Here is a 26710-nt window from a genome sequence, read left to right as displayed (position 1 = left end):
GAATTTTCGCGGCCACAAGGTCAAACGAGGGTCGTGGAGAAGTAAAAACGACCGAGATAACGAAGGTGAGCATTACTGTTCACAAGCGCAAGGAAGTCTGTTTGCGCTCGATACGGGATATGAGGTCGCGATCTCTTCGTAACGTGATATAAAACGTCGATACAGTCGTTGTCGCAATTCGACTGCCGGACGGCCCCTGCATAATGGCGACGGAACTAGCTGCAGTTGTGTGCAGCAGGCGCATCTTTCTTGCTAAAGGGGTCTATTTAAGCTGCAGTTTTGAGGTCCGTATTCCCATTGTCTCTGTCGCTGCCAGTGGTGTTGCTGCCTTTTTATATTCGATGAGAAACAGCTGCACAGTCAAGAAGAAAGTGAAAGTCATCGAATGGCACCGGAATCATTTGTTCTGCGTTCGATTTGAACTCGGGGCTCTGATGACTCGGGGTATAACGGTAGCAGTGTAAATGTAGCCTTCTCCTTTCTAGCAGCAAGGGATCGACATGAAGAGATGCACGGCGTACGCCATTTCCTCGAGCGCTGCTCTTGCTCTGATCGATATGTGTTTAAACTTGCCGAGCAATCACTGGCCCATGAGTAGCACAGACATGGCGCAAGCGCTTCCTACATGCCAGTCTTGGTGAGCCAACGCGGAAACGATTATGACGGACTCTTTGCATTCATGTACGACGTGAGTACGACATCTTCTTTTCATCCAGCGCGGAACTTAGTGTCAGTCTTCAATGTAGAGCCGGTAGAATCTCTGTGTGTTCTCCGTCAGGTAGTTACACGCAGTGACCGACACGCCGCGCGATGGGCTGAGGGCCGCCGAAGCACTGTCGCTCATCGCGTCGCCCAGGTTACTCTACCCAGGTGCTGGGTTTGCAAAAAATTTCGCCCATCGCCCGGAAGTGCCGTGCGAGACTAGCCAATGACGGTAGGCCTTGTGGGTGAGTAACTTCCGATCCGTCTTTCGCGCGAAAGTCGATTATTTTTTTTTTTTCAGTGGGCTTTCCGCGCGGAGCAACAGCCGACGCATCCCTCACCATGGCAGCTATGCAAGAATTTAATGAAATGCTCATTAATGAAGTTCAAAAGTAAAGGGTGTTGTGGGTATGTCCTATACGCACTATAAGTCGCTAGAGCGCAGGAATGTCGCTTGGCCTGGCGCCTCATCGCAGCGTCCCTCGGGCGCACTTTTCTGCGTCACATGAGTTTGTGCAGAAAAAAATAAAATTATTACCTCAATATATTTTTCAATGTTTTTATTGTGTTTTATCTTGTATGAAGCCTTAAGAGCGTTGTTCTACGCGTTAATTAACGCAAAATGACTTGAACGCTGAAGCGGCCGCAATCGAGCAACACTGAAAACGCGCCGCTCCGACGCCGAGTCCCGTCGCTTCGTGCGGTTTGCGCCAGCGACAGCGATGGGCGACGGCGGCGTCATCGCGCGACGTTTCGCGAAGGAATATCGCCTCATGCGGTTACCGCTTAATAACTGGACGTCCCTCTCCAGTTGTAACCAACACAGTGTTGTGCGCGTGTGTGATTTAATTCCTCTAAAATGAACTAATCACGCGCACAACCTGGACACATTTCTTAATGTGTAAATAGTTTGTACATATTACTTCTCCCCCTGTCCTCTATTCCTGTCCCCTCACCTCTTTCATTTCATTTCTCCATTCTGCCTGCTGTCCTTTATTTCCGCTGCCCCAGCTCAGGTGCTTCAGTATCGATGGCAGATGCCGGGGCTAGCAAAAATCTTTTCCTTCCTTTTTACTATTATTTTTAATAAAACCACTACCACCACCATTTCTGCGTGGACTCAAGGAGAGACACTGGTATCATCCAACCATTACCATTGCGTACCCATCCTCATGCATCCATACGGTTATTTCAGTCATCCCCTTGCTGTCAACGCCGAGGTTGGCGAGGTGCCCATTTGATTGGAAGTGAAATCAGTGAGACGCTGTCGATGCCTCGCACTGAGACGCTTAACATTCTGTGAGTGCTGACGCGGCGGTACTTCGGCGGAACTTGCTGTGCATTAAACCACTGTGCGCAGAAAGAAACCACGAAACTGACAGAACTTAGTAGCAGTAGCTCTACATGGCTCCGTCAGACGGCTGCCGCTACTTTGTTATGGTCACGTGATAACCCCGGCAAAAAAAAAAATTGCAATGGGGTCACGTGGTCTCGCACATGGCGCGCGTGGTAGCTGTGTGTCAGGTCGCGTGTACAGTTCGGGATGAACGTGTCTGTTTGCGTTCGGCTGTACTCGACTGCTTCACGTTCTTGCGGATGCCGGCTAATGCAGAAGACCGCTCGAACCATGTATTCGGACCACATGTGTCGCCGAGGCAAGAGCCCGAAGATTTCTGCCGCTGTCGTCGAAAGCGGTGCGGTTCATTAGCGACGTTCTAACCTTTGAAGCTAGCAGCGGCGTCACATCGGCGCCAATAGCGCTTATATTGTGTGTGGTTGTTGTCATTGTTTCAGGGACCACGAACCCTGCCAGCCTGCTCCAAGAATTCGATTCTGTGTCAATGAAAAGAAGCGGCGAAGGTCACAGCGTCACGACGCGCCGGGTTTGCGAAGGTGAGTCGCGCTGGCGAATTCTGTTCGCTAAATTTTCGCAAATACCGCGCGAGTCGTGTTCAGTTTTTCCTGAGCCATTTCCACGCTACAGAACACGGGCCGCCTGCGTTCTTTCTATCACACACCGAGTGCCCTCGGTTCGGAAACTGCTGCTCGAAAAATCGACCGCGGCATAAATGCAGAGAGAACTTGCCGTACAGAATGCATAGACTTTTTCTGCAGTCTCTGAAGTGAATTTTCTCTGTTTCAGTCGCTTGAAAAACTGATGCCACCGGGCTTTCTTGACTGATACGATCAAGAGCGCAGATTTCGTTAATTTCCGCTCGTAGCTGTTACTTCGCTTGTGTATATAGCTGTAAATATATTCTTTCCCGCAACAATTGAAAGTGTTTAGCTTCAATTGCCGTGTAACTTCGGGATCGTTCTGGCATTCCTGTGTTGTTTATGATGTATAACGACTAGCTCAAGCAAGCCGCGGCAGTGTTGCGTCATTGATTTCCTTTGAATAACTCATGGCCGATTACATGCACTGTGCAGTCACTCTGTAAAGTATCCTCCGGTCTCACTTCGTAATTGATAAAATGTGCAACAACACCCCTTTCATTATTTTCACTTTGAATTTTCATGGATGTGGTGGTCTGCAGTGATTAATTCAACTGCAGCGCAGCATTGATTTGTTGTTACTTGTTTATGGCATGCATCATGTAATAACATACATTTTGGAGGTCTTGATTGTGCCCAGCTCTTGACATATTTATGGTTGCATTTGTAATGTAAATTTGTTTTGTCTACAAGTTTTTATTTGACGCAGCCACTGGTATTTATAACCTTAATTTGCGTGACACAGTCCAGTTACAACATACACGTACAAAAATGCAAAGCACAAGACAGTTCACTAAACTGAAACAATAACTTACAGTGCAACATATACTCCTTCCCTTGTAGAAGACAAATCATTCATGAAACTTCAACATCAACACATGAACAAGTAATATAGATACATACGTACAGGAAATTCATAGAGACAAAACACACACTCGTAGCAAACAACATGCATATACATGAAGTTCAAAACTCAACTCAGTCTTCCTTATGGCAAAAAAGAACTGCAATTCATGGAAAACAAATAACACACAAATGCACAAAGGAACTGTAATGCATAGAAAATGCACTCCCCCCTCCTAGGGTGTTTAACCGAGCACTGTTTCGGGTGTCCCTAGAACAGTTATGAGGTTCTGACATAGCTCCTAGATTCCCCATCAGGACATTTGGTCTAATGGGACCTCGTGCTGTGAAGGCAAACATATAGTTAACTTTTCCTATGGACATTTCTACACTTGATGCATTCACTGCGTCGTTGGCCACCAGAGGATCACGTCATTTTTTTCTGCTGTATGGCCACGAGTACTAGGTCCCATGAAGCCTCATGTTAGACGGATTTTATACTGAGATCCTCCGCCTTAGGCTTCACAATAAAATCTGCCGCATAGCATGGATAAATGACATGACCTGCCTTTGACCCATGATCCAGTAGACATGTTAAGATGCATTTTCCACAATGGGTGCGACTGTGCAATGCCTACAAATGGTTCAAAGTGCCACCAAAGTTGAAGAGTTCGGCTGTACAGTTGTGTGAAGCTGCACCACAGGCACTTCCATTCATTCCTTAGTGGGAACACTCTGTAGCGTCTTCAAACAGTGATGCAACCAGATTGCTACTAATACCTAAAATACATCAAAATCGGTCTTTGAAATTGACTTTAGGAGACTCTGTTGACATCGAAAGGAAAAATTTTTAGCTGGAACGAGGAAGTCATACTGCAAGATGCATGCATCTGGTGCATTGTGGCCTAATTTGTTTTTTTTCATTCTCTTAGTAACGTATTTATTCATTGTTATTGTTGTGCAGTCCCTGATTGAATGTGCACAGGTTGGTTTTGCATGAATGTGAATGTAATGAGAGAGGCAGACGCTGCTTGTTACAGAGGGTGTATTTTACCCTTTAGGTCCCTTTGCATAGTTGTGTGCATTATGAACGCACAGGTTTTTCAGGGAGTGTGCCAGAGGTTGCTGCAATTTCTTTGCTTCAGGGGAATTGAACTTTCTTGATATATTTGCAGCTGGGATGATTTTTCATGATTGCAAGTGAACACAGTAAATAATATTTCTTATGAAAAATAATATTTTTCAGTGATCCTGGTGACATGTCCTTTGCCATTTTCCTGCAGATATTTTTGTCAGCTGTAATTTATTTTTTCCTGCCTTTCTAGCATGTCAATTTTAAAAGGAATGTGATCCCTTGATTCATCAATTACTCGTTTGACAAATCTGGGTGTCTCGACGTTACTATTTCTATCTAGTGTGACTCTTTGGATGGAATTTAATACATGCCTCCAAAGGAGTAGTTATTTTGCGTTTTGCATTGCTAACCTAGTTGGCGTTTTTAAGACTGGCATTGACTGTTTAGACACAAAAAAAACATTTTCTGAAAGATTATTGGCAAGTGGTGCCTGAAAGGGTTTATGGCAGAACTGGAAAGGCTATTGCAAGTGGCTGAAGGTCGACATCTTGCTGTTTGTCGTCTCTGAATTTTTTAGCAACTGAAATTGCTAGGAGAGGTTTAAGGGTTGGTAAATTCTTGTTGCGCTGTTCATACTGCTTGCCTGGCATGGCTTTGTCATTGCACAGAGAACTTTCTAAACCTTGACAGAGCAGCAAAACCATTGGCTCAGTAGTTTGTGAAAAGGGTAATGTGCATCCTCTTCAGGACATCTGTTGCGCAAAATGGAAATCACCAGCTCCAGAAAAGTGCACACACATAACCTGAGCTTCACCTAGGGGATGCTTATGTTATGCTGCTGCACCCAGTAAGATTACTGCACCCACATTTAAATAGATTGTGTTTGATGGTTCTTTGAAATTTTTAGCTAGTTGTTTGTGTGGTTGTGGACACTGACTGCTTTCTGGATGACTACTTACATATGTACTAATATGCGTGAACTGTCAGTATTCTTCAGAAATTTTCAGGCTATGCGATTCAGGCTAAGACACTACTGTACTGTCTTGCAGATGGTTTATCAAAATGGAAGACTGAAATCTCTGTCTCCTGGCCGCAACATCTGACTGTTGATGCTGTGTCATCATCGAAGAAGGGGTCTCTAGCAGGTGCAAGGGCTCGTATGTGTGATGTTCTGCGGGTGAGTGGCATGCCAGGGTTTTCGGCTGGTGTCACCGAAGATGATTGCAGATGGCGAGAGAGCAACTTCATTTCCATCACCAACCCTGATGCTCTGGCTATTCTTCTAAGAAAGGGAAGGCGGTGTAAGCTGTTGGTTGTCAGTCGTCTTGTGCGGGGCCAGTCCTGCATTGTGCATGTACGTGGCCCCTCAGAAGTGGTAGCGAGGGTGTCTGGCAAGCCATTGTATATAGTATGTGTACTGGGGTAGCCATTAGTATTGAGTTTGCATGTGGCTTAACATAGCATCATCTTCACTAGTGAGTAGTTGAAGAGTAGGTGCAGGAGCTCTTGGAAGATAGCTGACTTTTTTGTTTGATTTGATGGGGAGAGTCATCCCATTCTCACTATAGAACCACTGAGTCAGTTTAACGAGGGTCGTAGATGTGTGCCTTGACAAACCTTTGCAGATGGAATTCAAATTTTGATTCAGAGTGCGCCGCCGCGGTGGCCGAGTGGTTGTGGCGCTCGGCTGCTGGCCCGAAAGGTGGAAGTTCGATCCCGGCTGCGGCGGTCGAACTTCGATGGAGGCGAAATTCTAGAGGCCAGTTTACTGTGCGATGTCAGTACACGTTAAAGAACCCCAGGTGGTCAAAATTTCCGGAGCGCTTCACTACAGCGTCTCTCATAGCCTGAGCCGCTTTGGGACGTTAAACCCTCATAAACGATGAGTCAGGGTGCCCTGTAACAGCAGACCTTGTAGTTTCAATTTGCTTTGATGCTGTTGCAAACAGTGCAGCATCTGTATCACAGTTGATTACTCAAAAATATAAGATCTACAGTAGATCCCAAGAATCCATTGTTCAAGATGTTTTACCTTTAATATATTTTTTAAGCATCTTGTAAACAAAAGAGCTAACATAACTTTAATCCCAAGAATGCTCATGTGTAGACTAAAAACTGCCGACTAAAAACAATTTCATGGGCTCACAGATACCTCCTGCCTGTTTCAGTATAAGCTTAACCTCTTTGGCTGGAAACTAGTTGCAGACTAAATATCAGTGAAGACTTGACTTCTTAGTTTTGTTGCTAGTGAACTACAGGTTTAAAGTTTTGAATTACGATCTATAGACCTCATTTGCAGAAAGAGGTCTGTTTCATCCTCATTTGCAAATTACCTTGTATGCATACGTTTCCTTGTAACACTGGTTTTGAAGTGTTTGTGGCACTGCAGCCTCTACACATCCTTTCATAAACATTGGTCCATATAGGCACTCAGGATCTTTCTGGGTCCACTCCCCGCAATGGTGGCCATGCTTCGATTGAGGCAAAATGCAAAAGGTGCCCTTGTGCATTGTGATGTCTGCGCAAGTCAGAGAACCTGAGGTGGTCTAAATTAATCCGGAGCCCTCCACTTTTGTGTCCCTCATAGACAATGTGCGGCTGCTTTGGGATGTTATATCTCATGGTTTACAATTCATTCCGGAACTTTTGTACATACTTCGCAAGTACCATATTACCTAAGTAGACTTAGGCACCAAACTCAAAAAGCCTTCGCTAACAAGTCAAGGTACTTTCAGTGTGTTTGTATGGTCTCCATTATAACATGGTCAAGAACATTTGGCACCATGGTTCTAGCTGTGTAGCACACGAAAAAGTTGGGCTCTTTCGTTTGTGAGCTTCCTCCTTAAAAAGATGTTTTCCTCTGTGCCAAGGAATGAGGCACATAATTGTGAATGAACGAATTTTTGAATGATGCTAAAGGGAATTTCCAGGAGGATAAGCACGGAAGGTGTTAGTGCACTGCTCGACAGATTCCAACTGAAGTAGAAAGCAATGTTAACAATTGCAAGGCTCAATACCTTTTGTCTCCAAAAATTGCTTTATGAGCTTCCTCCTTAAAAAGATGTTTTCCTCTGCGCCAAGGAATGAGGCACATAATTGTGAATGAACGAATTTTTGAATGATGCTAAAGGGAATTTCCAGGAGGATAAGCACGGAAGGTGTTAGTGCACTGCTCGACAGATTCCAACTGAAGTAGAAAGCAATGTTAACAATTGCAAGGCTCAATACCTTTTGTCTCCAAAAATTGCTTTATGAGCTTCCTCTTTAAAAAGATGTTTTCCTCTGCGCCAAGGAATGAGGCACATAATTGTGAATGAACGAATTTTTGAATGATGCTAAAGGGAATTTCCAGGAGGATAAGCACGGAAGGTGTTAGTGCACTGCTCGACAGATTCCAGCTGAAGTAGAAAGCAATGTTAACAATTGCAAAGCTCAATACCTTTTGTCTCCAAAAATTGCTTTATGAGCTTCCTCCTTAAAAAGATGTTTTCCTCTGCGCCAAGGAATGAGGCACCTAATTGTGAATGAACGAATTTTTGAATGATGCTAAAGGGAATTTCCAGCAGGATAAGCACGGAAGGTGTTAGTGCACTGCTCCACTGATTCCAACTGAAGTAGAAAGCAATGTTAAGAATTGCAAAGCTCAATACCTTTTGTCCCCAAAAATTGCTTTGTGAGCTTCCTCCTTAAAAAGATGTTTTCCTCTGCGCCAAGGAATGAGGCACATAATTGTGAATGAACGAATTTTTGAATGATGCTAAAGGGAATTTCCAGGAGGATAAGCACGGAAGGTGTTAGTGCACTGCTCGACAGATTCCAGCTGAAGTAGAAAGCAATGTTAACAATTGCAAAGCTCAATACCTTTTGTCTCCTAAAATTCCTTCTTGAGCTTCCTCCTTAAAAAGATGTTTTCCTCTGCGCCAAGGAATGAGGCACATAATTGTGAATGAACGAATTTTTGAATGATGCTAAAGGGAATTTCCAGGAGGATAAACACTGAAGGTGTTAGTGCACTGTTTGACAGATTCCAACTGAAGTAGAAAGCAATGTTAACAATTGCAAAGCTCAATACCTTTTGTCCCCAAAAATTGCTTTGTGAGCTTCCTCCTTAAAAAGATGTTTTCCTCTGCGCCAAGGAATGAGGCACCTAATTGTGAATGAACGAATTTTTGAATGATGCTAAAGTGAATTTCCAGGAGGATAAGCACGGAAGGTGTTAGTGCACTGCTCCACTGATTCCAACTGAAGTAGAAAGCAATGTTAACAATTGCAAAGCTCAATACCTTTTGTCCCCAAAAATTGCGCTTACTCTGGGGCCTAAATTATTGACGGCAGGTTTAAGATTACAAACTTTGTGCTTCAGGTAGCTGAGACTTCAAGAAATGCTTTCTTAGGAGCTGCTCTATATGGAGTGTACTTTGGCTAAATTTTTTCTGCAGGTCCATATGCTACTGTGCTTCCTATTGCAAACGTGTCTGTGGTTACCCTTGGTAACAACGTAAACGGGTGGCTATGTTTGTAATCTGGATAGTCTGCATTGCAGGATTGTTTTGACCGAGCTTGTAAGCAGTTGCTGAACGGATTGCCTACACACTTTGTGAAGAAGGCAGAACGGGAGGTGGCTCCCCGAAAATGACAGTATGCACTCTTGTCATCAAGCAGACGGACTTGTCTCTGTTCAAGAGTTGAGGAATGTTAATTTTCACTCCTTTTCCAGCTTCCTTCCACCCACAAGCTGGGTGTCATTGCAGGGGGGACTTGCGGTGGACTGTTCCATCTCTCCGTTTGGGAAGTCATTGATGTCTGCTTACAAACGTAGCATCACAATCATTGCATGCAATGCTGCGCTTTGTATGTACACCTTCGGTCAAAAGTCTTTTGTCTTCATGGCTTGCGTTTGGGTTGCACAGCAGAAGCAGATATGGCAGCCAGCAAGACCCGAAGGCCGTGAAAAGTGAGGACAACTGTCCTCCTCACCTAGCAGAAGTATATTCAAAGGGTGCCATTAGTACAGCTTTACTTTGGTGATAAGCAAATCCAAAAGAAGGAGCAAATCTGACCAAGGCAGTATGGGATGGCAGATTTGGATATGGACTGGATGTGTAGACATTGCTGCCTTTCGGTCTGTTCTCAGGATCTGGGAGTTTTCAACACCGCTGGATTTGCACAACAGCCACAGAAAAGGCCATGTGTAGTTGTTCCCAACACAACTCAACAGCTCAAGCAAAACCAGGAAAGAAGAGATGCTGGGGATTTCACGCAGCAGTTGATGTCGGATCAGGCAAATGTCATTATGGCCAGATCTTCTGAGATGGAGCTGCAAAGAAGCCCAGCTGAAGCTTCCAACGCAGTTTCGACCATGGTCAAGAGTGGCGTCGTCGTGCCTTCTCCCGTTCTGCATCAGAGTGAGTCGTTAACGCGTTGTTCCTTTCTCTGCGCCGAGGCTGAGCAGTTTCGCGTGGCTCCTGGAGAGCCGTACTGCGCATGCGCGAGTGGCAGTGACGTCACACGGCGCACAGCTGGCGCGCCGCCGCTGCCGTGCATGCCTCGCCGGTCTGCGCATCTTCTGTAAACCGCACCACATGACTGGTCACGTGACCAGTCATGTGACTAGCTACGGCGCCGTGCCACTGGCAGCTGCTCTGCACCATGTGACCGACCACGTGGCCAACCGCGTGATCAACCCCACCTGCACACTCACTGAAAAAAAAAAAAACCCTGTGTCGAGGCTGGGAATCGAACCAGGGCCTCTGGCATTTGAGGCGGAGATGCTACCACTCCGCCACGACAGCTCAAGGTTTAACCGTGAATAAGGACGCATGTAGTGAATGCGCGCCTTTCATATATTAACTCTTCCGAACCAGATGTCGCCGCGCTTATGCTACGTATATCCTGGCCTAACAGAGCTAGGCCATCATCAATTTTTCTTGGCATTTTCTTATAGTCCATCCTCACTAATTAAATTAGCACAAGCAGCTCTCATCACCTATTCTGTCTCGGAATGTTTCCTAGAAATTAAATTTTTCAGCTTTACAGCTTGTTGGTATGGCTGTGGTTGGGCAAAGTGTGCATATCCTTTTAGACGGCACTCATCATTTAAATTCAAGGAAGGGTTCTGACACCTTAACAGTATATTTAGACCTAATTAAAGCCAGTTTTGTAATGTGGAAAAATTAACTGCTAGTTTCTGGCGGTCCTGTACACAGTTGTGTACAAAGTGCTGCAGTGGTTAGAAATTGCAGCATTAAAGACATTAGGATTTTTATGTAATTACTCGAGGATCCACGCAGGCGTAACTTTTTTTTTGTACGTTTTTCAAGAGTCATAAGTTTTTTCTCCTAGAAACTTCCTCTCTAAAGTCCAGCCCTGATGCCTTATAGCTTCAGCACGTAAATATTGATGACTCCAATTCAAAGGTGTGCAAACATTCTTGCAACTTTTTTGCTAATTCATGTGATTGCTTTTACATTTTCAGTACCTGACACGAATGGAAACCTCTCAGTGCACGGGCCAAGTGAGAGACTCAACGCCTGGACTGAGAAGCGAGAATTGGGTCGAGCCAAGTCTGTGGTACACAACATCTATGCCTATGTGTGCATCCTGAAAGGCGATGAGGCGCTCTTGCCTTCATACACGACAGTTCTCTCACAGAGTAAGTTACATGTGTGCATGGCTTCATTCTTTCAGTTCAGCGCACAGGTCTTCAGAATATGCTTTTGAATGGAATGGTGGGATGCAATTGGGCCTGAAATTATTGTAGGGAAGGCCTCATAAGATTGGGTTGGATGGAATTTTGTGGTAATTTTTTTCTGGCTTGCCGGTGGGTTCTGGCATCGAGAGGCATATATATATATATATATATATATATGGACTCTAAGGTGCTCATTTTCTTGAAAATTGAGAACAGCATGTAATTTGAAGGACAGCTGGTTGCGTTTTTTACTGTCAATCTCGCATCAAAACGCAGCTTTGGAAGCTTGTGTTTCATGGAACTTGGTGCTGCTGGCTCAGTCGGCAGCAAGAGTTTGATGATTGTGAGTGCCTAGGATCAGATTCATCGCAGTGCTGCTTCGCGCCACCTCCTGGTATTGATATTAATTTATAAAGCATGCACAGCCCCTCATTCTTGCTGACCTTTCATGTGGTTGGCTCTCGTGACGTGACGGTCCCAGAATAGATTTTTCTACACACCCACATCCCGTAAACTTTTACTGCCGGCTGTACATGCAAGTCCAGTGTATAGTACTAAGAGGCTGTAGTAACACTACTGAAGGCTATTGATTTTGGAAGTGTCATTTGCAAAGCCTTGGAAATCCTGAAATATTGAGTACTTCAAGGAAAGCCTCTTAAATGCTGAGGTAGTGATGGCAAATGCGTTTTCTAAAGAATTTGATGAAAAAAATCGTCCGGAAAACATAAGATTCAAAACCACCAAGGTTTTGAAAAACGCGACACTTTGGCTTCCTCTAAAGGTGGGTTTACGCTTGATGGCACAAGATCCAAAGAACTTCAGTGGTGCTTATAGAGTTCAGTCTCATTTGCGTTCTCCTTAGCGCGAAATAATCTTATTAATGAGTGTCCAGGCCGGTGACTGCTGTGGTGAAAGTAGGACCTCTTCAGAGTCATTTTCGGATGCTGTGAGAAAATTTTTTAGTAGTCGTAAGTTTCTCTGTGTAATTCTGATTCTGGAAATGTATTACTTCTTTGGTTTCTGATTAGAATTGACAAAATTTTAACAGGGAATGCGGGACTAAATTATGGATTTTCGAAAAAAAATATTGTTTTTAATTTTGATTTGTTTTAGATTGCTGGTTTAACCGTTTTGCTGTCACGGACGTACCAGTACATCTTTGTGCTTCCCGCCCTACAGTGTCACTGACGTACCGGTACGTTCTCAATCGTGCATTCCAAATTTTGTGCCTGAGCGCAAAGCTGGCGCTCCTGGACTGGCCGCACCATCTGTTGAAACTTTCTACAAGTTCTTATTTTCGCCCCGCACTATTTTGGTACATGTATTGAAGAGTACGGGGCGACTGCCACTCCCCCTCTCTCTTTGCTGAGTGGCGCGGTCGCTCCGCGTTCGCTAGATCATGCACGGTGCACTTGTGTTTATGGGTTCGAGGGTTGTTCTGCCATCTCCGCTGGTTTGAAGGTTTTTATTTTTCTTCGGTTGGCGTGTCTGCTACGGCGCCGCGTCAAGTTCAGGGGCACGCGCCGTTGCCTCTCCAAAAAGAGACCGACACATGACTCGATTGCTGCTTTCGCTCTCTTGCCGTACCCTCGCTTCCGGCTTGCAGCAGTAAACGTAAAGCCCCTCAAACTTTGCTTTAGCATTTTTTCATCTCCCTCTGTCTTCTTGATCACACAACGTTCCATTTCTCTCCGTTGTGCGGGCCACTGAAAGCACATCCTCCCTGAGCGTGGTTACTTTTGGATGGCTGAGTGCGCGGGTCCTTTGTCTGCTCTTTGGAGCGGTGGCTCTTCCGATTCTGGATACGAGCCGAGCTCGGACTCTGACAGCGTCTTATCCGAGGAAGAGGTGAGTTCCGCACTGTCAGATTCGGATGTTGAAACGGTGGGACCATTGTCCCGGAAGCGTGCACGGCAAACGGAAACTATGTGGAAGAAAGGCGATTTCTCACCTACGTTGTTTCCTTTCGACGCGTCACATTCAAGACCGTCTGCAAGCGCAACTCTTCAATTGGATGCGCAAGAAGATGACTATTTCAAGCTGTTTTTTGGTGAGCCAATCGTTTCACACATCGTGAGTGAAACGATTCCGTTTGGGCAAGTGAAGACAAGCGCACAAAGAGTTGCACGCACGTTACGGCTGAAAGCTTTGGTGGAGACATGTAGCAGGAACGTATTGTTTCTTTGAAGTCGTTCTGCTGACGAGGCTGATAAGAAAGAATGCCTTGCAAGACTAATGAAGCACAAATCTTATGTTGCACACACCATTTCTTGCAACCATTTTTTCGTTGAACCACTTCCTGCTCCTCCTGTGGCCCCTCTATCTGAGTAACTCCACAGATGTCGCAGATCGGCTGAGAACAGTGCAGCCATTTATGGAAGCAATTCAGAGCAAGCTGAGTAGCATACTAATTCCGCACCAAGACCTGTGCACAGACGAGTCTATGATGTCATGGAAAGGGCGGCTGTCATTTTGGCAATACATTCCTTCGAAAAGGCACCACTTTGGTGTCAAGTTCTTTGTTCTTTGTGATGTCAAAACCGGCTACATTTTGAAATTTGTTGTGTACACTGGAGCGACGACAAACATGACCGTGGTCAAGGATTTGGGATTTTCTGGCTTCATCGTTCTAGAGCTGCTTGAAGACTACTTCGGAAAAGGACAGTCGCTATTTGTAGATAATTGGTACAGTAGTCCAGCACTGTTCAACTGCCTTCAAGATAAAAAAACCAAACACATGTGGAACTGTTTGGACCAATAGAAAGGGGCTTCTAAATTTCTCAAAAAAGATGAAAAAAGGGGAAGTGGAGTCATATCATACCAAGACGCTTCTTGCGCTCAAACGGCATGACAAGAGAGATGTACATCTCCTAACGTCGATGCATGAGCTGCCAATGTCTGCACCACAATCTGCGTGAAAACTGAGGAACGCGGTACCAAAAGCGGATGCTTTAAAAACAAATTCTCACGGACAAAAGTAGAGGGGTGGGGGGTTCATATGCGAGTGGGTTCATTGCGCGAGTATATACGGTAGTATACAGTCATGCCTTATTAATATGCACGCTTTGGTTCCCGAGAAAAACTGGCTATAAAGCGAGTCGTTTGAAATAATGAATGGCAAAGAAAAGGTATTCAGAAAAATAACTAGCTATGATTAAGGCCTGCTTCTGTGCATAGTGGTTGGTAGAGAAGTTGAAATCAGACGTTCCTTTAGTACCCACAAGCCCATTATTTTAATCACGATTATGTTTGAAATAATGCAGTGCAGGTTGACACACCTAGTAATCTATGACACACTTCATGGCATTTCATGGCAACATGACTTAACTCCTACAGCTATTCACATCTCATGAACGACTACTATTTAGCAGGACTCTGTGGGCAGACAGGAGCTCAACGCGGCTTTGTATGTAGTACTACAACCTGCAGAGAGAGTTTTCTTCACAACCATGCTTGGAACACGAAAAATGGTAAGGTGCGCCTACTGGACGTCTTCGCACTGTAAAACATGCTACCACAAAAGAAAAGGGCTACCACTCAGTTTATTTACACTTTTTCACTGCATTCCTCTTGTGCCCTGCACTCAAAATGCAGAAAATACATCATCTGTTTGGGGCGGTAGAGATTTTGTTCTCATCACTGTCCATATTAACGGGGCAAAAATACATGGACCACAATGGACTCTGTCCATTTTCCCCACTTCCACTGTCTGGACAGCGAGTTTCCGGAGGCATAAAGACCTTGAAAAGGTTTTGTCCCAACTACATTTGTCCATAATTTAAGTCGTACATATTAACAAGGGTCGTTTTAACGAGGCACAACTGTCCATATATCCCCATATGGAATTCGCTTATACCTGTTAAATAAATTATAATTGAATTTTTTCTTTCATGCAGCAAAATGACGAGCATTATATTGAACTTTAGTTTGTCATGCGAGGCCTGAAAAAAAAAAGCAGTATAATTGCTGCTTTTTCATTTTGATTCATTGCTACTGTTGCGCCACCTTGTCCCAAGAGCTGGATTGACAATGAATGAAGGAGTGGCTAAAATGTTTTTGTGTGCCTCACATGACGAAAACTAGCACTGACATCATATCCATCGTTTCACTGCTGAATTCAAAGAGCATAAGAGGAGAGATTCAGTTATGAGCTGTGTACTAGGTGTAAGTAAACTCTATATGGCATTTTACTTTTGTTAATGTCTTGCGCATCATCACAAAGAACAGCCAGCCAAAGTTTGGTGTCTGGGCTAGTAAGGTGCATGGCTTCATTGAAAGCTAATGTCTCCATAGAGTGTATAAATGCGTCATCTGGAATTTTTTTTCTTTTTGCCAGCACACTCTCCCAGCTGGACATGTACGTTGACCGTGAAGTGGCCGTGCAACCTTTCGTTCGATGGCAGTGCTCGGACCAAGAAGGAGGCGGAAGCGCTGGCGGCCTTCCACCTTGTTGAGTATCTTGTAACGAGGGGCCACATTGACCGCAACCTGAGCCCTAAGACATGCTCGGACCAGGAGCTGAGGAAGCGAATGAGTCAGCGCATGGCGCCCATGCCAGTGGCCCTACTAGAGAGCTCCGTGCCTGCCATGCAAGATCTCGTCACACAGTTTGAGGCAAGGGCCGACAACCACTGTCTGACTCTCTTTCTGCTAACTCTTTTGTGCAGCATTGGATGTAAAAGTTTTGTTGACGGTTTAAGCCCTTTGTGCAAGTTCAGAAAACGTGGCTGATATGCATGCATGAAGACACAATGAGGGGATTCGTTGTGTCTTCATGCCCGTTTCAGCCATGTGTTCTGAAGTTGTGCCGGTACTTTGAAGGGGTATAGACACCTAACTTTTGGGTGCATGTTTTTTTGTTTTATAACGATGCATAAGGCATTATTATACATGAATTACCATGTGGTATTTTCCTACGGCCACTAATTGATTTATGATCGAATTTCTTTCTCGTGCTGTTTTGGTTTCAGTTTCAATCGCGGAATGGTAGCTTTGATGTCAAAGTGTGGTTATAGGTCACGTGAGGCATGCAATATAATCACTGCTTCTACATTCGCTGTCATTCTAGTTCTTGAGGAAGGCTGGTTTCAGTGCTCTAGTGAATTAAAACGATGAAGCAGCGATCATATAGTCGTTTTTTCCATGCCTCATGTGACATATGACCATACCTTGACATCACAGCCATCGTAGGGCTGTTGAAATGGAAACAGAAACAGCTTGACAGAAAAATTCAATTGTAATTTATTTGGCAGTCATAGGCGAATGCCACATGGTCATTCATGCATAGTAGTGTCTTCCGCTTCATTGCAGCGAAAACATGCCATGAAAATTAGGTGTCGATACTCGTTTTAAGGGGGAAGGCAGCTCTTTGGGACAAAAAAAATGGCAAAAAAAAAGGATTTTCTAAAAATTTACTTTTCAAAATCTGCAGCTTTTTTGTTCGTCTGTGAATTTTGTAACCTCGAGAGTCAATATTTGAGCTGTAAAATGAGTATAAAACTTCGATCCCTGCTCTCTCTGAGTAGATTTTCACACAAGAACAGGGCTTTTTCTGCGACATGCTATTATCATTCTACTGTAGTGATTGCCACCATCTTGGCTTCATTTGAAAGAGCTGCTTTTCATTTTTACTTTTGCGTCACTACTGCTCTTTAATGCTTATTGGATAAGGAAGAAAATGCCGCCAAATTGCTGTCGTAACGTGCCATGCTATTTGCTAGTCGATGCAGGTTACTGAAGGCTGCTGCAGTTGGCTTCGATAATTTGAAGCTGCTTAATTAGAATTTTTGATTAATTAGAAGTGAAATGTCGGTCCCGTCATTTTTGCATGTATTCCTGTAGAAATATCACTCAATAATTTAATGTTATACAGCTTAAAGTGTCATTTAATTAGAAGTTATTTTTCAATCGATAATCATGACGACCGTCATTTTTGGTACCATTGTGACTGTCGGGAGGCTGCTTTCTTGAAAATGACAAAATACACCACGGCCATTGTAAGTGCCTATAGCACCGCTAATCTCGAAGTGGTCAGATGAGGCTTGAAGTGTGCTGACATAGCTGATATGTCACAGTGCGATGGCAAGGCGACGTTTTGGCCGTTTGTTTGTCGGGGATGGTGCCACGCTTCGAGGGGAATTTGAACTTCACATGCAGCGGTTGTACCAGTCATGGCGACTCGTGGACCATATCGCACGCTTGACTTGGCGAGAAGTGGAAAACTAAGGAACCGCCATGCAAGCTATCGGGCGGAAGTATGGCATTAAGCCTAACACGCCTTCAAACTTCATTAAGAATAAGCACTCAATACGGGACGCTATTGAGCACGACATGTTTAAGATGTCGCGGAAGCGAATGCATTCAGGCGCCGATCCGAAGCTAGAGAAGGTTCTGTTGGTATGTATTCGAGGAGCACGGAATAACAGCGGGGAGATTGTTGTGAAAGCCCAATCTCTCGGAACAATGTTGGAGATCGATGGCTTCGCTTCATCTGATGGATGGCTCACATGCTTTAAAGATTGCCATGATCTGGTTTTCAAGAGCATATGCGGAGAGAACACTCAGCATATCCTGAAACAATCTCAATGTGGAAGGACGAAAAGCTTCCGGTATTCTTGGCTGAGTACCAGTCGGAATATATCTTTGACGCAGATGAGTCTGCTCACTTTTATCGGCTTCTCTCCGAGAAGACTGACTGAGCAGAATTTTTAATTAAGGTTCAGACATTTTTTGAATTGCTCTTATTGATTGCACCTTAGGCAGTATTTGTACCTTGAGTTTAAATATCTTTTAAAACTGCCTATGATGATAAGATTAAACTGTTTCCAGCATTGCATCTCTTTTTTTTTTTTCTAGAGTCTAACCAAGCGCCATTTGTGACCCTTTATGGTGTGCGCTTTCTTTTCATTGTTCCTGTTAATGGTAGGGTGTTAATTAATGTATCTTAAGAACTAATCTACCTATCATAAAAGCAGTCATATTTTTTGAATCAGCACAAGAGACTAGTCAAGGGTGTGCATTTTGATTAAATTTGTGGCAGAAACGAAAAAAATTTTCTCTAAGAGCAATCTCCCCCCCTTAAATGTAAAATGCAACACCAAGAAAACCGTTTTTTCAAAACTTTGTGGGAAGTCTGGAATTCTGGACACAGAACGGAGTGACGTGAGACGTGATGTCAACGGAGACTCCGTGATTTCTGGCCGCTAGCGGTGCGGTCTAGCAGCTGCCGAAACGACAGCTACCGCCGCTACACGTTGAAGGCATCTATCGGGGGTCGCTACCGTCGCTTCGTTTACGTTTGCACCGGCGTCTTGCCAGCGTTACGATGGATCCCGTTCCCGAACCCGACGACGTAGTTCTCGCAAAAACTCCGGCCTGCATTTCAGCGACCTCAGCCCCACAGAGCGTGCGATGCTTTTGAGGGAGCATGGTTAGGTTAGGCGCTGGCGGGTGGTTTCCCCCTTCCTCAGAGAGCAGCTGTTGCAAACTAAATATCATAACCCCAGTGCGGGGAGTCGCAAGGGGCCAGGACAAGGTAGGCGCTTGCGCCCATCGGAGGCTGGCCGGGGCTTTGGGGCCAGCAGATTGTAATTCCTTGAACGGCGCGGTTGCACGGCGCAGCAGGCGGCGTCGAGGTCTCCCACGGTTGCAAGGGCCAAGTTATTTATTTATTTTTTTGCCACAAAAAACAAATGGGTGCTCTAGGGTGGTCGCGTTTAAAGTCGGCGGCTTGAAACTAAAGCCGGCGCATGACGCTTCAACGGCTTCCGCTAGATCCAACGGGTCCACTGGATCGGGCTCTCTCGTCCACTTGCATGTACCTTCAGATATGTACTGTGAATGGATTAAATTAGCCGAGCTTGAAAATAACAGCTCCGCCCAACTGCCGCAGCTATTAAATACAACGCGCACCTCGCCGCGGAGCCAAATCAGTCTGGCCGGGCCGGCGGCGGTTGGCGCACTCGGCGCGAAATAGTGACATGCTCCAAGTCTCCCTGCCAGTGCGGTCATAGTGCGCCGAAGCTGCCGAACGCGTCGGCGGTCAAGCGCAGTTGGAGTATAGAGGGTCTTCGCTTTGACCGACGTGACCGACGTGACGCCTTAGCCTGCGCTTGGCCGCGAACCAACGTATTCGTCGGCGGCATCCATGAGAGCAACTGAAACCCCCCGCCCACTCACTGAATAAAAGAAAAGAGGTCCTGTACTGAGGTTCGGAATCGAACCAGGGCCTATCGGCGTTTAAGGCGGAGACGCTGCCACTCCGCCACGACGGCTCAAGATACAGCCGTCAATAAAGGCGCTTCTAGTGAATGCACTCTTCTGATGCAGAAATCTCCGCGCTTTCGGTAGGTATTTCCTGGCCTAACAGAGCTAGCCATCAGAAATTTTCCTGAACTGCCTTGTACCTTGTCTCCCGTCCCTAATAAACGATTTCCGTTAAGTAGTTTGAAGTTGACTGGCACATACGGGAATGTTTCGCCGGGCAAGCGTGCGAATACACAAGTGCTGCCTTGTACGATCACCGACCATCGTGCCATCATAGCATTTCATCGACCGTGGCGATCATCTGACAAGCCTTAACAGGCTCCTTCAAAGGTTAACTAGAACTTGAAGCGGCACTTGGAGTTCCCCTGCTGTTCAGCGCTTGTAAAACGAGGCGCGTCAAAAACAAAACCACGGGGCACGCAAAGCTCATAGACGTGAAGCGCCATAAAAAATCGAAACTCTTCTGGCCGCCTGTGGCGCCGCCAAGCATCGGTTTTCTTTGCTTCCAACATTCAGGTTGTCCTTTACCTGCCTTCCTTGTGTGATAAAAGTTCACTGTTGGTTTTAAAAGAAAACTTACTTCACTATTGATCTGCACAACCGACCTTCGTCAGCCTCAGAAATTCGCGAATCCATGTAGGATGGAAAATTCCTCCAAGGTGGCGTCTCTTGTCCTATGGCGTCACCACGCTTGTACTTGCGAGATTTGCCTGTGGTGGCGATACCTGTACTTTGGTTATTGCTATTTTCTACCTTACAAGAGCTTTGTTTTCAGTAAGAGGGGCATTTTTGTAATCTCGAGCTGGTATTCTATCGATACAAGCCAACTTTAATTTCTCCTCAGTGTCCCTTTAAAGAAACCTCAGGGTGCTCTAAGGAATTGTTTGCTTAAAGGACAGTTGGCTCACCTGAAATGAAAGTTGAGCGGTTTATGAATAGGAATAAAATCTCCAGCCCCAAGCAGTTCTTCAGTGTTTTCTATTTCATTGAACTGAACCATGTGTTTGAATTTGTTTAACTGAAACTCGTTTGGATTAATGGTGCTTGGCAAAGCATATTGCAAAAGCCCATTTGTTTGAGAAGTTTGTTCAAGTTATATTTTTGCAGCATTTGTTGTGCAGACAACAGCAGACCCCCATGCTTTCTTTCAAGTCCACATTCTTGGGAGATCAGGCTCCTTTTCCCCAATCTCTCTTCATCTACAGTAGCCGACGGGTAATTCGGACTCCAATAATTCGGACTTGTAGGATATTTCGGACCTTCGTGAGGCACCGTCAGTCTCCCCATAGAAGCGCATACATATTCACGACGTATATTTCGCACCTAAAAAGTCCGAAAGTTTGATTTTTCGGACTAATTTCAATTGCCTGCTGGCCAAAGCCAGCCATCTTATCGGCATTTCGCTGGTGCAAAAGGCACCATCTTGGATTGAGGTAGATTTATGCTGCAGTTGGCTTGGCTTGACACACTTTCGGTACCTCATTGTTGCCAGTAGAGGTCCCTGTGATCTCTGACACTTCGAGGTGGCATCCGGATTGTCATCGCTGCCAACTTGCTTTTGTCGCCGACGTTGTAGCGGGCAGTTATCGCTTGTCCCATACGTTGAAAATTGGTTGTTGGGAAGGAAATTGTGCAGGAGCCATCTCACATCTCGGTAGGAAAGGATAAAGGAGGGACTGAGAGAAGAAAGGAAAAAAGGAAAAAAAAAAAAGGTGCCGTAATGGAGAGCTCCGGAATAATTTTGACCACCTGGGGATCTTTAACATGCACTGACATCACACAGCACACAGGCACCTTTGCGTTTCGCCTCCATCGAACCGCGCCCACTGCGGTTGGGTTCCAACCCGGGAACTCTGGATCAGTAGTCGAGCGCCCTAACCACTGAGCCACCGCGGCGGGTCTTATACGTTCGCCATTCGCCTTTTTGTCACTTGGGTTTCTCTGACCGCGTTTACTGAGTGGCGCTCACACGAAGTTACATCTGTTCGCCGTTTTGTGATTGCGTCCGGCGGTTCCACCGCTTTGAAAGAAAAGTGCCTTATCTTTGCGTGTGTTCAACGAGCGGTGTGGTGCACACTTGGGTTGTGGACACTTGTGGACACTTGGGTTGGGTTGTTGGGTTGGGTTGTGGCTTTGCCGGGTCTGTGAAAGAAGCGTGGGAAGTATTCCAACTAAATGCGGTGACCTTGCTGTCTAGCGTGTACAGTGAAAGCACTACCTTGGCGCAAATACAGGCGCGAATCGTCGCCAGCAAGAGAAATTTTCCGCAAAGTAAAATCAGTGACATTTTTAAGCCGATTTCATCTCAATAAAGTGATTTTTTTGTACTTCACGGATAATTCGGACTGTTCAATTTTTCGGACCATTTTTCGGGTCCTTTCGAGTCCGAAAAATCGGTCGGCGACTGTACTAGCTTATACAGCCAGCTGTAGTTTGCATGCCTTCTATTTTTTCTCCCCTCTGATAACTAGTCTGGCTGGAGCAATACCTTTTTAAGGAGGGGCCATGAAGTTCTTTTGTACTTTTGGTTGTGAGTCTTCATGCTATGCTTCCAGTGCTTGGTGTTATCCTTGTCATGCTGGGCATTTGTTTTTGTTTTTAATTATGCATTTTTGAAGCCAGCAGGAGGTATCAAGGGTGCCTGAAGTTTAGAGTGACCTTGAGCTTCTTGATACGCAAAGGCAGGCCAGTGGGCTGTCACATGTCTATGTTACTGTGCAAACGGTACAACAAGTGGACTTAGTTGTATGGCACAGCACTGATGACAGGCTTTTCAGCTCATTTCCACTGTTGACTCACAGGAATGGCTACGAAAGGTAGATTGGGAAGCGTGCATTAATTGTCAGGAAGGATTAGGAGACAATGTGGTCCTGTGGGGCTCTAAACTGGGTCATCGTGCTGACAGCAAGGTTTGGTGTGTGTTCCTAGATGCTTCCAGAATTAATTTTCTATTATTCATTAATCTCTTGTAAGTGGCGCTTATTTCAAATAATTTGACTGGGGCACTTGTTTTTATAATACTGTCACAGCTCTGTCACAGGACCGTCCGTGTTTGCTTAGGCTAGCGGCTCTAATGGTGAACCTTGTGTGAGGGCTCCTTTTCGGCCCGTGACAATGAGCTTGTTGTAGCGTACACAACTGAGTAGACAGCGTCATGTACGTAGCTTCCGTGCATATTCATGTCTTCCTTCAAGGTAGAGGAAGCCCACTTCTTAGGGGCCTCTTCCAGCGGTCACACACATAAATTTAAAATGTTGTAAAGTCTTATGATCTTAAGCTTTTAGTTGTCATCATCAGCGATGTCGTCGTCATCATTGGCAACAACCCAATCACATCCGCTGCACTAAAAAGCCCTTTACCAACTGACCCGCAATTAGCATTGTCCTGTTCCACCTGTGGCCACCCTATCCTGGTCTCCTGGATAAGGTGGATAGGGAGTGCTGCTACCCCTGGCGGCATTTTCTTCCGGGTGGCATTTTCTTTTGCTTCGGATCCGCTGTGTTATATATCCTACACTCATACCTCAGCCATTCAAGACAAAGAGGAGAAAATTGCTAACACTGAAGCAGTGCATGCTTGTGTCACAAAAGTACTGCATGCTGCTCTATGCGAATAACTGTGCAGCATGTCAAAATAGTGGTGAAGTGCAATCAATTATTGGTATCTGTGCGTTATCCAGTAGTGATGCTTTATTGGTACTGTGTAACGATAAGTTCACATTTAAGGGCAAATCTTTGCACAGTTCGTTTGCTTGAAAATACTGGAATTCTGGGCTGCTACACATTACAGATATTTAACATGGTCTAGCAACTCTGCAAACGTGCAACCAGAATTGCAGTTTGTGCTGATAAAAGGAAGGCTGCGACAAAGTTGGCCATGGATTCTTTAGTGATTTAATCACACTATGTGGTCTTTTGTGCTCGTAATTCATGTGTAACCATTCTTTTCTCTCCAAATCATTAATTTATTTGTGAAAGATCACTTTTTCTTCTTTTCCTCAGACCGTCGTGTCAAATGCAGCGCACCTTCCAGATGATGCGAGAGAAGAGAACTACAGCGTAGAGACTGAAGCCACTCACGCAAGTTCACACCGTGTCGTGTATGACATCATGACCGGACGGCTGCTCACTGTTTCCAGCGAGTTTCAGCCCCAAAGAGACGGGGAGCTTTTGTCCAGGCTTGAGGGGGCCTCCCATTACTCATCCACAATACAGCAGGCCAAACAGGCTCTCCCCATATTCCCGCAGAGGTGAGAAACCTGACGTTTGGTGGCGGTTATAAGTTGTGCCCTTATTTGTGCCGCGTGAAAGGACATTGAGGACAGATTGAAGTACAATAAACTTGCGGTAATTCGAACTTTCGGTGAATTCGGATAACTTTGGAAATTTTGGTTGGTTGGCTATATTTTCAATGCATTTTACAGCCACGTAATTCGTACTGCAGATTCTTTTAAATTCACTGAATTCAAACTTCTTGGCTTGTTCCAGCTTTCCCAGCACGCGAGAAAGCAATGGATGAGGTCAGGTACATTAGATCTGGCTCATTCCACGCCAAAAGTTCCAGACATTGCGCTTTACTATCTTTAAATTTGTTCAAAAAAATTCATGGAAACTTATCCTAATGCGTGTAATCAAAGCCTGAAATATTTCTGCCGGAAAAAATTCATTCATCAGGTGAGGGTAGTTTCAATATTTAGAAAAGGCGAGAAACCAGGCACTGCTAAATAATAACATTCATATTCTTAGAGAACACTTCACAATTTTTTTCATTGACATTTGCACAATTCTGGCTTTCGATATAATTGGGATCATGCAGCTTTATACGGCATAAATATATTTAAAAAATCGAAAAGATGCATAAAAATGTCCCATTTTTGTTTTTTGTTATGTAAATATCAACTTGCTGTCGGAAATTCGGAAATAGCCGTTTTGTTTCTCTAGATGTCTAGTACCTAATCAAATGGCACAGGTGATCGAACTGCGTACATCGAAAGTAAAAAAATACTAAAGTTGCAAAAAGTGTTTTGAGCCAAAAACGTATCCTGAGGTGGTCTAAGTAAAAATACAAACAATAGCGGGTTACGTAGAACAGTTTATTGCCTTTCATTTCTGAAATTTTTATAGAGTTAATTTTTGTTTAAAGCGAGAAAAGAACTTCTGAAGTTGAGCTCTCGTGCCGCAAGTTGCGTCATCTCGTAACGCCTCTTAAAGGAGTATAGACACCTAATTTTGTTAGCTTATTTTCTTCTCTGCAATGATGCGGAAGACACTACTACACATGACTCACCTTGTGGCACTCATCTACGACCGCTAAATAATATATCTAATTTTTTCTGTCGGGCTGTTTCGGTTTTTGTTTCAACAGCTGAACGATGGCTGTGATGTCAAAGAGTACTTTTATGTCACGTGAGGCATGGAAAAACGTCCATATAATCGCTGCTTCATCGTTTTAATTTACTGCTGCGCTGAAGTCAGCCTTCCTCAAGAGTCGGAATGACAATGAATGTGGAAACAGCGATTATATGGACGTTTCCTATCTCTCACGTGACCTGTAAGTACACTTTGACGTCACAGTGCTTATTCGGCTGTGGAAACCAAAACCGAAACAGCACAAGAAAGCCAAAAATAGCACAGAAGTGCCTTCAAAAAGCGTTTTTGTGAGCGGAGGTAGCAAAAATCTGGCTGAAACCCTCAGAAAATGCCAGTTTTCTCAAAACTGTTTCTTGACCGTGACTACCCTGCTTGCTGAAAGCATAGCATCAAAATAGCTTCTTTGGATATTTATGTGGTTTGTTGCATTGTGTTCCTTGATAAATTTTTTATACTGACCTAAAGACGCGGGTTCGATTCCGGCCGCGGCTGTCGAATTTCGATGGAGGCGAAATTGAAGAGGGCTGTGTACTGTGCGAAGTCAGTGCATGTTAAAGAACCCCAGGTGGTCGAAAGTTCCGGAGCCCTTCACTACGGCGTCTCTCATAGCCTGAGTCGCTTTGGGACGTTAAACTCCCAAAAGCCATAAAGCAGTGACATTCCTACATTTATAAATTACTCCATTTTTTCACTCTGCCACTCTTTTGGCATGGCGACAATTAGTGCATTATGGAAGCAGGGATAGGACATTGTGTGTAGAAAAAATCAGCCTACTGAAGCTATTTGGAGAGTGTCACTGTATAACATATCTTTGTGTAAAACTTGAGGGTGACTGCAGGCTCCTACCATATTTCGTTGTCATGCCAGGCTTACTGCAAGTTTGGTATCTCAGTGAAGCACATAAAAATTTATATTGTCAGAACTACTGGTTATATACAGTATTGTGCGTTTTTATCGCTGACACTTTCAAAAATTTCCCCGCCTGAACCGCTGGCTCGTTTGCTGTGAAACTGCACACAGAGCTTGCGTATTATGGTAACTTTTGTATCGTAGCAAGTTTGACAATGGTACTTACTTAGTTCAGGCGCACATGATGCGAAAACGTAAGCGTCTACGTGACGCTTTCCGCTACCGAAAACAGATGGCGCCACTGCCGGTTCTCAGCGAAAAAGCGTCATCTGCGGGTTTTGGCTCGCCAATCTCTCGTAGACGCTTACGCTTTCGCATCATGTGCGCCTGAACTAAGTAAGTACCATTGTCAAACTTGCTACGATACAAAAGTTACCATAATACGCAAGCTCTGTGTGCAGTTTCACCGCAAATGAGCCAGCGGTTGAGGCGGGGAAATTTTTGAATGTGTCAGCGATAAAAACGCACAAAACTGTATGAGGGAAAATTTGTATTTATTCATTTAGTGCACTTACCATAAAGCATGCCAGATTTCATTGCTCTTGGTCGAAAAATAAAAATTTAACTCCCAAAACCTGCCTCCCCTCTTACATCAGAGTTGTTTGCTTCTACTTTTGAACGTTTCAATGCAAATCATAAATGTTCATGGCACAAGCTTTGTAATCATTTCGGAAGCACTACAAATCTGACACAGACACAACTAGGCAGGTAAGGGTGAGTGCTATTTCTAACTCATTTATTCAGTAAAACCCACATATATAACCACACGTAGGTTTTCTTCGAGCGTACATCCTGATGATGGTAGCACCAGATTTTGTTCTGGTATTCTTTTTATAATACTGTGTGCTAACATGGCAGAAG

The 26710-nt window shown here is 44.7% G+C and overlaps 1 protein-coding gene across 1 annotated transcript in view; it reads left to right on the top strand.

The window, feature by feature from the left end:
• Positions 1-1918: 1918 nt before the first annotated feature.
• LOC144106955 (ATP-dependent RNA helicase DHX30-like) overlaps positions 1919-26710 on the top strand; it is a 113777-nt gene continuing 88985 nt past the window's right edge. The window contains exons 1-7 of the mRNA XM_077639920.1: positions 1919-2396; positions 2497-2595; positions 5665-5792; positions 9750-10020; positions 11091-11267; positions 15643-15920; positions 23573-23820. Coding sequence (XP_077496046.1) covers positions 2246-2396; positions 2497-2595; positions 5665-5792; positions 9750-10020; positions 11091-11267; positions 15643-15920; positions 23573-23820 — 1352 coding nt within the window. The 5' untranslated portion in view covers positions 1919-2245. The remainder of the gene's footprint in view (positions 2397-2496; positions 2596-5664; positions 5793-9749; positions 10021-11090; positions 11268-15642; positions 15921-23572; positions 23821-26710) is intronic.

This window comes from Amblyomma americanum, chromosome 10 (genome assembly GCF_052857255.1).
Source record: "Amblyomma americanum isolate KBUSLIRL-KWMA chromosome 10, ASM5285725v1, whole genome shotgun sequence".
Taxonomy (NCBI): domain Eukaryota; kingdom Metazoa; phylum Arthropoda; class Arachnida; order Ixodida; family Ixodidae; genus Amblyomma; species Amblyomma americanum.
The sequence above is the reverse complement of the archived record's forward strand: the minus strand, read 5'-3'. Positions and strand labels throughout refer to the sequence as shown.